Genomic DNA, 13,963 nt, shown 5'->3' with positions numbered 1-13,963 from the left:
TGATAGCAAGATTATTTTGGTAGGAGTGTACTGTAGAATATGAAGGGTATAAGTGTCCAATCAAGCATTTCACTATTTTGGAATGCTCAATTATATCTGTTCAGTACAATGTACTTTGTACATCAAAACCTTTAGTTCAAGATAAAGTTGGCAACTTCTGCAAAGTTGTGTTTAAATAAGAGTGAAAAATAGCATTGCTTGATACAAGAAATTTACTATACTTGAGGTGGTCAAAAAATTCTATGCGTAAACAAACTCATTATGACTTGATACATGATAGAGGTCAATGACGTGGTTTGATCTATGTAGTCGACCAAGCTTTGTTGTTGTTGATGCTGCTGCTGCTCGACACAAGAAATTTCAAGTTGATTTTTTGGGCACATCAGCATCTTCTTGACTTTTGGAATCTTCTTTCTTTTCCATTACTTGTTGAACACCTTCTTGGTAACCTACTATGAAGCTTTTAAGAGCATCTCTGTATGCAGAAGCTCTGGTCATGTACACGCGCTGCAAGGCAGGTCTGAGAGTCTCCATTCCACCTCTGGCGGCTACAGCTGAATGTTTTCCAGTAAAAGATCCATGTGTTTTGTGAAAATCACCATCTCAAACTCATTCTTCAAATCAATGGCAGAAAGCTACCGAAAACAGCAGTTTCAAATTTGCACAAATAGCAAGAACAGAGAGTTCTAATGCTGAATCAATGGCAAGGGATGGCTCACTCAGCAGCATCATTGATTACTATAACTAATCTCTCTTGGTATATTATTAGGCTTCTAAGCTCTATGTAGTTTACCTTTCTGCGATAACTCATTAATTTACAAGAAGAGATAATATATATATATAGTATAAATAATTCACTCAATCACACATTTACACAAGCTAGAAACTAGTATGTAACTGTAATCTTAGTTTTGGAAAGCTATCAGATTCCAAACAAGATAATGATGTTAATATAAACTTGGGAAAGAAAGAGATGGTACCAAGATCCTCCAGTGTTGAAGGCTCTCTTCCTTTAGCAGGTTTCTTTTCATCATTGGGTTCTTCGATCATTTCATCCTTCTTATAATGTGCTGGCCGAAGATCAGGACCAATGTCGCGAACCCAGCTTGCGGCATAAAGCCTAGCAGCTCTCTTTAAAACCTGAAGATTGAATGTTACAGTGCAACTAGTAAGTTACCAACGGCCAAGTTTCACCAGTTCAATTAACTCTAGTCTATAGTATGGTTCTCCAAAATTGCATCTTTGTCTACTCAAAACATTAATAACATTAACTAAAAGGAAAAATCATGAGCCCACTGCATGATTAAAAAACAATGTACCGAATTGAGATAAATGCAAAAGGTTTCCACAAGTGTACCACGGAATCACGTGTTTCAGTGGTTTCAGTCAATGATCTCAGTCATAAAATATATATATATTTGAAATCAATGGCTAAAACCATTGGAATACCTGATTCCATGATACACTTGAAAGTTTCCAACAGTAATATAAACAAAATTACCCAAATACGCTGGTCCCAGGTCAATTTGCGACGCTTTTTAATGTTAGGAGGGTCAGGCAAAGACGATGGGAAAGCAATCTCTTTGAGATCATAGCGTATGTAATCATAGATTTTCCTACAAACAACCCTCGCTTTCATCTTGCATCTGCAAATCGAAGAATGGAGTTCACACTACACATGAGAAGAAATTGAATAAAATTTTGACTGAAATTCTTATGTTTGAAATAAATTAGCATGTATGTAATTGAATTCAATAACAATGTTTAGAATATCTGCAAAAATGAATTGAATCCATCATTAACAATTAACAATATCAATGAGAGACACAGGCCAACTCCTATTGCATACAAGCTAAATAACCTGCAAATGGAAACTGAAACAACAAGAACGTTTGACTATTATTGCATAATTAAAATCCTAAATTTAGAATCTAATTAATAAATCAGGCAATCATGTTTATCTAAAATTTAAAAACCTAAATCAAGTAATTATTATTACAGAAAATTAAAAAGATGACGGCACAGGAACCAGGGGCGAGCAGATGAATCTGCGAACGAGAAACCACGAGTCCATGACGAGACGCGCGCCGAAATGTGTGAGCAGAGCTGCTTCTGCTTGTGTGTGAACTGTGAAGTGTGTTTTGTGCAAGAATGAGGCACTAACACAGTGAGAGGAATAAAAACTACGTCGTTTTCTGTTTTTGTTTCTTTATTTTTTATAACTTAATATTAGCGTGATCTTTTTTTTTTAATATATCAATTTTATTTTAGTTTAGATCCTTTCTCCTTATTGTGGCTCATTTTTTGGATAAAACCATAGTTATCAGAACCGAACCGGTAATCAACCCGGTCATATGACTGAGTCACCGGTTCAACTGATGGGTCACTGATTCACCAACCGGTCGGTTCAACCAATGGGTCACTGATTTACCCGGTTAACTCGGTTATAATTAAAAAATATAAAATTATATAAATAAAATTAAAATAATGTCTTAAAATTTAAAATGCAAGTCTTTACAAACATTAATAATCTAATATCAATTTTTAAACATAACTAATTTGTCACAATATATGCACATCATAGTGATTTTTTCTTATTTTTCCACAATTTGTTTATAATGACCCCAAACAGGATCAGTCTTCCCTCTATTATTGTAAACTCTTTTAGTGGTAAGATCAGGAGTTGCTGATGATGCTTGTTCTTGAGATGGTGGTGTTTCTCATGGTGTTTGAGATGAAGACATTTTTAAAATTCTAGCAAAAGAAATAAAAGATTTTCAGCAACCAATTTGTTTACCTAAGTGAGTTTTAAGCATCACAGTAACAACCACCAAAGTATTCAATTCAAACATTATCCAGCAACAAAATTCAAGTATTCAACTCGAACATTATCCAGCAACAACAAAATTCAGCAAGTATTCAACTCAGTCTCAAACATTATCCAGCAAGAAAAAATTTATCTCAGGTTATCCAGCAAAGTATTCAACTCAAACGCTATCCACTTATCCAGCAACAAAAAGATTATCTCAGGTTCAGCAACAACTCTAAACTCTAAAGATTAACCAGATTCAATAACAATTCTAACTCAAATTTTCTCAAGTTCAAGTTCAAGTGTTCAACAACTCTAAAATCAAATACAACAGCAACATTAACCAGATTCAATAACAATTCTAAGTTTCTAACTCAAATTTTCTCAAGTTCAACAACTCTAAAACCAAATACAACAGCAACAATAACCAGACCCAATAACAATTCTAAGTTTCTAACTCAAATTCTCCCCAGTTCAATAACTCTAAAACCAAATACAACAGCAACAAGCCAACAACCACCAGATTCAACAACAATTCTAGTGAAAGAACAGAGTAGAAAACTTGAACTTGAAGGGAGCTCACCTGATTGACTGGTCAGAACACCGCGACTGGCGCGACACAAGATGACGACTGACGATGACCACCACCCGAGGGAGCAGTTGCTGCTTGACTGGTTCCGTCTGCTTCTGCCGCCGACGAACCGAACGCAGGGGCACGGCACCACGACGACGACCAAGGTGAGGGGACGAGGTGAGAGACTGAGAGCGCGACGAAGTGAGGCTGTGAGAGACAGAGAGTGATGACTATCGAGGTAAGGGGAGAGGCCGTAAGCCAGTGAGTGAGGGACTACTGACTACTGAGTGCCGAGCTCGAGAGATGGAGAGAGGCAGAGAGCATAGAGAGGGTTCCACTCAGTCTCAGATTTGGGCAATAGGGTTTCATTGAAAGGGAAGGGGGGAGGGGGAAATAGATTTTCTAAATTTTTTTAACAATTGAAGGAGTAAAGTGTGATCTCCCATTATTAATTTTATAAATGGGACTAAAAATAAATATGAAAGAGAGAGCAATAAAAAATTAGAGATCATATTTACAAGGATCCATTTCCAAAAGGGGCGTTTGAAACAACGTCGTTTAGGCAAGGTTGCGAGAACCGAACCGGTCAATGAACCGATCAAGTGACTGGTTCAATGGTTCAATGGTCTAACCGGGGTCGGACTGGGATCGAACCGGTTTAATTAAATATACATTAAAATTATTAAATATTTCAATTCAATATTTTTAAACTAATTTTAATTCAATTACAAATTTCAAATATAAGAAAAATTCAATTCTATTCAATTACAAAATATAATCGTAACACAACAAAGTTCAATTCAATTACAAATTCCTAAATTAGCCGAATATAAGACCGCCAAATTATATAATCATATTTTTTTGGAATTCTAATCAATTAGTTTAATCAACATGTTCTCATTTCAGAATCCAAACTAATCTAAAACACATCAACAACAAAAGTAATTGAATGAGCTCGAAGAGTGTGAGACAGAGTTACCTAAAATTAAATTCAGAACCAATTCAACATTCAGCAAATTGAATTCAGAATCCATACTCAGAATCACATCAACATTCAACAAATTAAATAATCCAATTTCAAATTCTGAATACAGAATCAGCTCAGAGAGCTCGAAGGGTGAGACAGAGTTACCTAAAATGAAATTCAGAAACAATTCAACATTCAGCAAATTGAATTCAGAATCCATACTCAGAATCACATCAACATTCAACAAATTAAATAATCCAATTTCAAATTCAGAATACAGAATCAGCTCAGCATCTTCAAAAATTGGAAAAGAGATGAACGACGATGACAAAATGAGCTCGGAGAGTGTGACACAGAGTTACCTATTGACTCCACCAAATTGCTGGCATTCCATAAGCCCTATTCTATTGAATTATAAGTATAGTTTACCGTGACAGGGCGCAAATAGCTTGTCTTCAATTCAATAATCCTAGCAGGTTTGGTTTAACATTCAACAAATCAAACAAATAATCCAGTTTCAAACTCAGAACAGAGACTCAGCTCAGAATCTTCAAAATTAGTTGGAAAAAAGATGAATGGCGAAGACAGAATGAGCTTGGAGAGTGTGAGACAGAGTTACCTAAAATCAGAGGAGAAGAGAAGGGGCGACAGCCAAAACGGCGAGGGAGCAGCAACGACCCACGGCGAGGAGTGGAGCAACGACGACCCACGGCGAGGAGTGGAGCAACGACGACCCACGGCGAGGAGTGGAGCAACAATGACCCACGGCGAGGAGCGAAGAAGCAGCGACGGCGAGAGAGCTCGAAGAGGGACCTTGAGCTTGGACAAAGACAAAGAGAGAGATAGAGAGAGAGAGCGCTTGAAGACGACAACCACGGTCTGTCCCGCCGGCGGCCAAGGAGAGGAGATCAATGATGGAGAAGGTGGTGGCTAGGGCTTCTAGTGGGTGTTTGCTGTGGTCTTCTTCTCTCTTTTTTTTTTTTTTTTTTTTTTAAGGATCAAAACGACGCCGTTTTTACTCTTAATAGAAAACCGGCTCTCTAAAAAACCGGTCTGGTTCACCAGTTAACCACCAGTTTGACCGATTTTTTACCCTTTTTGCAGGCCAATTTTACATATCAACCGGATCGGCCAGATGATCGGTTTTTGGTTAATCCGGTCGACCGGCCAATCCGATCCGGTTTTCAGAACCTTACGTTTAGATATTAGAAAAAAAATAAATAAATAAACGTGATCCGAATTGAGTCAAATTAACCGGTCGAATCAACATATCAGTGCAAATCGGGTTCGACCAGCCCAATGTGCAGTCGGTTCAACAAGTTGTTCAGTTTGACTAGGTGACTGAGTGACTGGGTTTCCAGTCGAACCGACCAGGATCGAGCCAGGTTTGATAACTATGGGTAAACCACCTCTACAAGCCAAAGAGAGATGAATATTACGGAAATCCCTCAAATCAAAATTTGTTACGTGTATGTCCCAGAGCATATTTTTATATAAATCGAATTGATTCAATTCGATTTAGGCATACAAGTAGTAAATCGAATTGATCAAATTCAAATTATTAGGGATAAAGGTAAATCAACCTTGATAAATTAGGCTCCAATATTGAAAAAAAAAAGGTTCCCTTATTAAAAAAAGTTCCCATAAACACGGTTTTTTAACCATTTTCGTGGGTTACACCAATTAGACTCCAATATTAAAAAAAAGTTCCTTTATTATTGTGGATAAAGATTAGTCCATTTTAAGTGTAGTTATATATCCATTTTCCTCTATAAAGCTAGAATATTAAATATACATTAAAATTAATTTCTTATAAATTCATATAATTCTAAAAGTTTTACACATCTAATTACATATTGTCTTATATGATTTTTGATATAGTGAATAATCAAAATACTAATGTAATAATACATCTATAAAACAAACCTCATAGTGTATACAATTGATAGCAAGGTTCATCAACGATTTAATGGACATTTTGATAAGAGTGTAGAATATAAAGAGTAGAAATAAGGGCTCAATCTATTGTTCTGAATTTCCTTTATAATCATATACTTGTATGTGTAGAAATGGTTGGTACAAAAATACCATCATGATAATAACAGTTCATATGGTTGCACCGAAATGTCTAAATGGTTAAAATAAAGAGAGAGCCCCATTTAATGTATAATTTATATTTTAATATATATTTTATACATTTAAAAATTTGTTGAGAATATATATATGTGCTTTGCTTTTATTTAAGTTTTAATCAAGAAGAATAATGTTAATATGTTTTGCAGTGTATGTAAAAGAATTCAGTAAAAATTCATAATAAAACATTAGGTGGATTATTATTGCATTGTAGTCAGTCGTGTCAAATAAAATTTGACATTTTGATCATGTAAAATAGAATGTAACTCATTCCATAAGATGTAGACATAAATATGAGTATTTAATATATGAAATATATATAGTTGCATTGAAAGCAATTTAAATAAAAAATAATATAATAATGAATCGAGGTTGAATTGAAAGATGGGTCCTACCTTGTTGGCTTGTTGCAAATTTGTTCTTCTGCTCTCTTTGCTTTTGTCTTACAGTAAAAAAAAAAAAAAGTGTAAATCACTAAATCGAATACATTTCATTCAATTTACTTGGTGATACAAAACCAAGTAAATCAAATTTACTTGTCAATTTATTATGAAAGTTTCATCTCTCTCACTAAATCAAATTTGATTGTTTCGATTTAGTATAAAGTGTAAATCGAATTCAATTGAATCAATTTATGTATATTGATATAATTCGACTTAACTAAATTCGATTTACATATAATTATTTAGGATAGACATGTAACCAATTTGAATTTAGAACATCTATGTAATTTTGATCTTCAAACAATTTATTGAAGTGAATTACCCTAGTTTATTGGAATAATCTTTAAAGTTATGTCTACCTCAAAAATAAGGAATTTCTTATAGTTTTGTTTGCCAAACAAAACAATGTGGGGGATTTGTGTTATTCAAGGAGCATGCCCCTACATACAATCGTTATATATATATATATATATAATGTACTGTGCATAATTGGAATATGTCCATGTGCGTCATGTTAACTTAGAGTCAATGACTGAAATGAGTGTGGCTGCATGTAGTAGTGTCTCTGAAAATTGAAATCGCTCTATCTTGTACCACCTTTAAGTAGTTTATGACTATGAATTGGATACATTCTTCTTAAGTAAGACAACTTAGGGGTAAAAATGGAATAATATTTTTATGTATGAGCTTCATGTGTGATTTACATTACTAACGAAAACTAAGGAAGATATGCAATTGTTTTGAAAGATTAGTACCAAACATCATCACAAACTGCTTTGATTGAATAAAATAATGGCTTTTGGAATTCAATTAAAGGAATTGGAGCCACCAAAGAACTCTCCTTGTTTCAATTTATATACAACATGGCATCCTCCTTCATAAGACCAAAGGTACTTAAATACCTCATTGAAAATCAAGGCTTCAAAGAAACTGATTTGGAAGCATCTAGATGGTTAAGGCGACATGTCCCTAAAAGGAACTCCGGAAGCTCTTCCGGCGTATTCCCCTTAACAACACATAAAAGACAGTAGTCAATATCGTATTCTGAGCCGACATATCATCCATCCACCATTGGCCAGGTGTAGGTCCTTGCCAATCGTGAACGAATGGTATGTTGACAATACATAAATACATTCAATAACACTCTTCTAGAGGAAATGGTGACAATTCAAAATAAAAAGGAACATGATTGTTATTTATACCTGTATTAGAAAGGCCATTTCAATAACTAGATGATTGAGGTATCCAAGGACAAGACTTACAACACCTCTTGCAACAGTTGACGATCCAATATCAACCCCAAGCTGAAAATAGATGTCATCATTTCAACATCAGCATTCTTTCAAATCATTGTAAGATGATTGAGAGTTTAACATGTGATGCATGCATACCACAAAAGTTCCAATCATTCACTTCCTTTCAACTTATTTTAAGGTTTTCTTCATGGACCACATAAATGCAAAGAAAGAGAGAACCTTTTAATACTCTAAATATTTATCTTCATTCCATTGGTCTAATTATTAGTTCAAAATTTACCTCCAAATAGTTCTTCCCTTGGAAATAGTTAATTTCCAATGCTTGACCAATTAAGCATGCCTTCTTTCCCACACTTTGTTTTACTATCCATGAACCCTGAAACATGATTTGTGACACATTCAACATTTCAAATAACGCGCAAAGGAGAAGAAAACATAAGTTTGGCTGTGGATGAAAATTATAACCACTGGGGATCAGAGATTCTAATATATATATATAGAACCAGCGATGACTTCTACCAACCTTGGATATGTATGGTATGAGTTTAAATCTTGAATTTCGGTAGGTATCATCACTCTTGATAAAACTCTCAAGCAAAGGGGTATCTTCCACAGGTGTAGTCATCATGTAATATAGTGCTAGGTTATATGTAGTTGCACCTGGAACCTGGTCCGTATAAACAATCAAATTAGTGTTAATTATGTCAAGTTTTAAGTAAGAACAACATAAACAGATGAATATTAACCAACCTGAATGTTTACAATGAAGAAGAACTCGGGCCCACCCCTTGCTGCATATTTCTGTATCATCAGTTGATTTTTCTCAGTCAATATGTTAATCATAAGTTGAAAATGCATTGCCTGAATATTATCAACATTTGGAACCGAAAATCATTAGAAAAATAACGGACCTGCACAATGCTCTCTGGTCGGCCACCAAGATCATCTTCTCTTTTATCAGATCTCAGCCAGTCTGCAGCAACCATTTGCATCAAGGTTCCCTTTGCCTTAACCTAGTAATTGATTACCCCCATAAAGGAATAAATTTGTACAAACAAATATAAGCCATAACTGACTGGCACATGAAATGATACAAATGCACTAAAAGAATGGAATAAAACAGAACATTCATAAGCAGCAGTGGATCCTTTTTGAATGACATAATTAAAGTACCTTTTTTTCCCTTTTTGTCCCTATATTTATCTAAGTGAAATGAACATTTTTCACGTATACCTTCTGGCGGTCTTCGAGGTAATTTGCCCCACGAATCAGGAAAGTGGAAGGATCTGCTTCTGCCCAGCTGCAAGGTAATGTACAAGAGGAATCTTTTGGAAGAGTTGATCCATAGGAGCATAAGGTACTTTCTTCTCTGACCATTTCGTGTAAGTCCACATAACCCTTCTTCTGAACTGCATTGTATGGTGCCTAATATTGTTAGCTATAGAAGAATAAAATCATGGATAATCTTGATATGTCATACATATTATATTAATCACCTGCAAGATCATGCAATTTTTTCACAAAATTAGCAGCTGTTGACAACTTAGGTTGACGGAAGTCCTGAAACAATCAAATTCACAGGAGAAAAATGCCAAGTTTAGCGTAGTTTTCCAACTAAAAGTACAAGACAAGTGCACTACATGCATTATAAGGGTTATAGACTTATAGCTAAAATATGCCAGAGGACAGCATGACTTGAGAGTGTTGGTGAATATACTTATTGCAAGCATCTGATGAGTCATAAAGAGGTGATAACATGCTAAATTTCTAGACTATAATATCAAACAGCTTTTTACCGGAGACTTCTTGTGACTACAATCAGGCATCCATCCATTTTCCGACTCGTCACTGTCTGATGGTTCTGGAACATCAAAAAACTCATCATCAGCATCATTTAGGCTAACAAGGGTTGCATGCTCTGATTGTGTTTGATCTACTACTCCATCTGAGATATGTTGGGCATTCTCATCTACTGCCTGCCTTTGGCTATCAGAGTTGACATCTCCTTCCTTCAAACTAAGCCCGATGCTTCTTGTCAACTCTCCAGATGAACTATCAGATGAACGACAATTCCCACGTCTAGCTTTAAATAACTCCCGCAATGCTATAAGAACATGCAAAATATAGATAGTCGTAATCTTTGACTGTAATATAATACTGTCTAACAACATAAAAAATACATGTTGGCAAATGGCATATAACATTCATGTCATTAATATAAAGTTATCAATAGAAAAGAATTTAAAAAAAATAATAAGAGATTACCAGCAACTCTCTCAAGCATACGAATGGTCATGGAATGTGTTGATGAAGGCTTAAGATAGGATTTCCAGAACTTCCAATCAATGGCAAGCATATGTTTTACGACTGATTGTTTTCCATTGCTCACTGGTGATATAACATAACCTCCACCTACAAAAGAACGCATGTGGTCACCATCATAACTTTTTTTAGTTAGCTGTCTTTCTAGCAAAACGTAGGCACCAATGAACAATGACACTGACATACATAGAGAAACATTCAAGAATAAGTGAACTATTTTAGTTTAGAAGAAGACCAAGACCAAGGAACGTCATAATTTCAAGTAGTAACATTAAGCAATATGCCTAATTTATCTAGAGATACAGTGCAGAAAAAGCTGATAGCATGAGCTAGAAATGTTCATATTCTAAAGTTTAAGCATACATTACTTTTAAGCCATGCCCGTACACAGCCTTTCTGTGGCCGACACTTCTTGTGATACACAGAATGGTAAAGAATAACTGTGTCAAGAAAAACCAAATGTAGTTAGTTTCAATAGAATCTGTGTGTATTTTCAGCCAGTTTCTTCTATATATGACTCTATTACCATAGGTTCCATCATCTTCTCTCCTCCAATAACGCTGCAACAAGAAATCTCTTGGTTTTGATCCCCTGTAAAGCAGGACATGCAATGTTTAAACTTCTGCTAGGAAAGACAGGTACGATATAATGCCTTGAAACAAGTAGTGATACATAATCAGCATTCAAGGCTTCATGTTTGAATCTTACCAAGGCAACCAATCCCTATACAGCTCTTTGTGAATGATGTCAGTGTGACCATCTACGTGCTCAACCACACTGCCTTTGTAGAAACAGAAATCCCATCTGCGAGTCAATAAATAATAGGCATAGAAACAAACTCAATAATACCATAATGCAAATGGCAACAGTAATCGTGGCTTATAAAATTACACTTTTTAAAAGGCTCTGACCTATCCGATTACAATTCTTATTTGAAGACAATGAATCTTTATTTAATGTTGTGGCCTAGATTTTCAAACAAAGCATCCAATAAGAAGATATGTGCTTCCTAAAGGAAAATGAGAACAACATAAAAAGTCTACTATAAGAATGCCATGTGAACTTAATGGACTTACGCTGATCTTGAAGGACCAAGTGACATAAGAGTCTGGAAAATGGCTTCGGAACTTCCATCAACCACACCAACAGCCATTATTGCAGGGTGATCATCCCACTTCTGATGATGTGACCATATGCAAAAAATTCAAATTCAACCATAAATATTGTTTGAATGATATAAAAGGAATCTCACAGGGATAGAACGTCAGCAGAGAGGGTTCTCATTAGAATATCACAAGCTTATTATGTCAATGAATCAGCAGCGAAGCAAGCTCAAATTCATCACACAGAACCAATCATGAATTAATCATTGATTACTATAGGGTTAACATTTCATCCGTATTTTTCTATCTTCTGAACACTATATTTTTTTGAACAGAAATCCTACCAACCTTCCCACGTGAATCCCTTTCTTTTGCTTCCTTGAATAGTCGCAATCCTACATTACATTTACACCCACAAAAAATGTATGTGCAGATTTTAGATCTTTAGAAAGAAACAATTTTCTTTTTGAAACAGAACAGACTTAAATCCTTACCATTTTGGCAACCAAAGATTGTCCAAGATGAAGGAGCAATGACATCAGATGAACCAATCGTCCAATCTACAGAGCCAGAGTGAGTCGTATTGGACAACCCACATAATCTGCAAGCATAGCATGAGAAAAATTATCAAGGGCATGGAGGAAACAGCACTAGTGATCTTTAATCAGACAAATTAAAAACTTTCATTCATAAAGAACAATGCATGGTAGATGAAAATTTAAGCTGCTAGACCTAAATGAGTGCCATCTTCTCTTAGAACTAGCTACAACATTATCTCGTGTACGAGGAGCACCCTGCACAGTGAACACACAGTTCATAGCAACAGTTTCTTCGTTGAATATGAAATAAAACTAAAACACCCTAAAAATCCATTCAAGTTGTAGGCATACCTTTAAAGAAGATTCTTGAATGGAGTGAATCCACCTTGCTGCTTCTTCAGGACAGCTTGCTCCTAACTATAATCAATTGTTAACATTCACACTTCATAATTTTACATTGTACCAAACTCTCAAATAATAAAAATGCCAGTAATAGCAAAAAGGCCTCAAGTTTCTTAAGCATGATAACTAGTTAAAAACCACCAGAGCAGCTCTTTATCATGGGCTTGACTTGTACCTACTGCTACTAGTCTACTACCTACAACATAATTCGTACAATAGTGATGTGAGTATATCTATGGTTACACACATATTTTTTATCCAAAAAAAAAAAAAACAATCCATCATACTAAGTATAGCTAATTGGATTGAACAATGTCATTGTGACTGATCATAACTAAATCAATAGATAAAAATGCTTTTCAGTGGATGAGGTTCACTCTTCTTATTGGACTAATCCCCAATTTAACTTTTAGTTTTTGCATTCTTTAGACCTACCCAGGAATCAGCTAATATGGCTGCCTAACATCGAAGATCTTGGCATCCACTCAACCAACCCAATGCTTGTGGATCCACCTGATCTAGATAGTTCTAAAAAAAATGAATGAAAAGAAAGTGATGAAAATGTGAAGAAGTCACCTTTAGTTGATTGCTGTGATTGGAAGTGCTGTAAAGGGTGAACATGAAAAACACCTGAAGGAAGAAAAATAAAAATTGGTGAAAACAATGAAGGATGATGAAAAATGAGATCAGAGTAAAAAAATTATGATAATGATAAGAAAAGGAAGTTACTTTTCTGTTAATGGTTTCTCTGCCATTATCAAGGACCCGAATGGTGGAGTCAAGAACAGCACTTCTGAGAGGAAGAAGGTGGTGGTGGTTGTTGTTGTTGCGAGAAAGTGAAGGAGGGTACTTGTAACTTCGAAGATGGTGACCCTTTAGCACGAAGTAGCGCTTTCTCGAGAACTGAAGCCCCAAACGGTTGGATTGTATGAGGTATAACCACCCTTCCATTATCATTGGTTTTGTTCCACCATCACCAACACTTGCAGTTGCAGTTTCTCTGCTACCCATTTTGTCGAACACCTTGAGTTCAAGAAGAGAAAACAATTGCACCAACACCAACCACCACCTTAAAATTTCGTAGGTGGTTGTGTTTTGTGTTGAAGGTGGAGGGATTTATGTAACTACTAACGTTTGAAGGTACATTGGAATCGCAGAAGAGAACAATGCATGGAGTCAATCAATCATATGTACTTGGTTCTCTCTCGTCATATAAATAAACAAATAAATAAAAATTAAGGAATCAGATGCAAAAAAAAAAAAATGTAAAGTAACAACTAGTAATTTCAATGTCTAATTAACTCTTTCAAATAAAATCACTCTTAGATCTTCTATAATAGCAAATGATAAATGTATTTCTAATAATTTATTATGTAAAACTTAAAATAGAGAGCAATTGAAAATGATAATATAAA

The 13,963-nt window shown here is 35.2% G+C and overlaps 2 protein-coding genes across 6 annotated transcripts; both read right to left on the bottom strand.

Moving 5' to 3' along the window:
* On the bottom strand, positions 1-5,331 carry LOC107629229. Of its 4 annotated transcripts, XM_021117786.1 has the most exons (6): positions 4,970-5,331; positions 4,713-4,819; positions 3,393-3,590; positions 1,502-1,646; positions 981-1,140; positions 1-554 (listed from the first exon to the last, which is right to left on the bottom strand). In XM_021117786.1, exons 2-6 carry the CDS (start codon positions 4,742-4,744, stop codon positions 361-363), a joined length of 729 nt encoding a protein of 242 aa, XP_020973445.1. In that variant the 5' UTR covers positions 4,745-4,819; positions 4,970-5,331; the 3' UTR covers positions 1-360. The 4 variants fall into 4 exon arrangements, with proteins under 4 accessions (XP_020973445.1, XP_020973444.1, XP_016187446.1 ...); XM_021117785.1 differs by having other exon boundaries at positions 4,713-5,331; XM_016331960.2 differs by lacking the exon at positions 4,713-4,819 and having other exon boundaries at positions 4,970-5,329.
* On the bottom strand, positions 7,675-13,795 carry LOC107629230 (protein ENHANCED DISEASE RESISTANCE 2). 2 transcript variants are annotated; one of them, XM_016331961.2, is made up of 20 exons: positions 13,278-13,793; positions 13,125-13,178; positions 12,498-12,563; positions 12,340-12,401; positions 12,102-12,208; positions 11,956-12,002; positions 11,581-11,681; positions 11,213-11,308; positions 11,031-11,095; positions 10,873-10,944; positions 10,448-10,594; positions 9,979-10,286; positions 9,679-9,742; positions 9,416-9,591; positions 9,094-9,195; positions 8,933-8,983; positions 8,706-8,849; positions 8,463-8,558; positions 8,129-8,230; positions 7,675-7,932 (listed from the first exon to the last, which is right to left on the bottom strand). In XM_016331961.2, the coding sequence occupies exons 1-20, from the start codon at positions 13,557-13,559 to the stop codon at positions 7,840-7,842; spliced, it is 2,235 nt and encodes a 744-aa protein (XP_016187447.1). In that variant the 5' UTR covers positions 13,560-13,793; the 3' UTR covers positions 7,675-7,839. The 2 variants fall into 2 exon arrangements, with proteins under 2 accessions (XP_016187447.1, XP_020973443.1); XM_021117784.1 differs by having other exon boundaries at positions 7,840-7,932; positions 11,213-11,281; positions 13,278-13,795.

This window comes from Arachis ipaensis, chromosome B03, assembly GCF_000816755.2.
Source record: "Arachis ipaensis cultivar K30076 chromosome B03, Araip1.1, whole genome shotgun sequence".
Classification (NCBI taxonomy): domain Eukaryota; kingdom Viridiplantae; phylum Streptophyta; class Magnoliopsida; order Fabales; family Fabaceae; genus Arachis; species Arachis ipaensis.
This window is presented reverse-complemented; position numbering and strand designations above follow the sequence as displayed.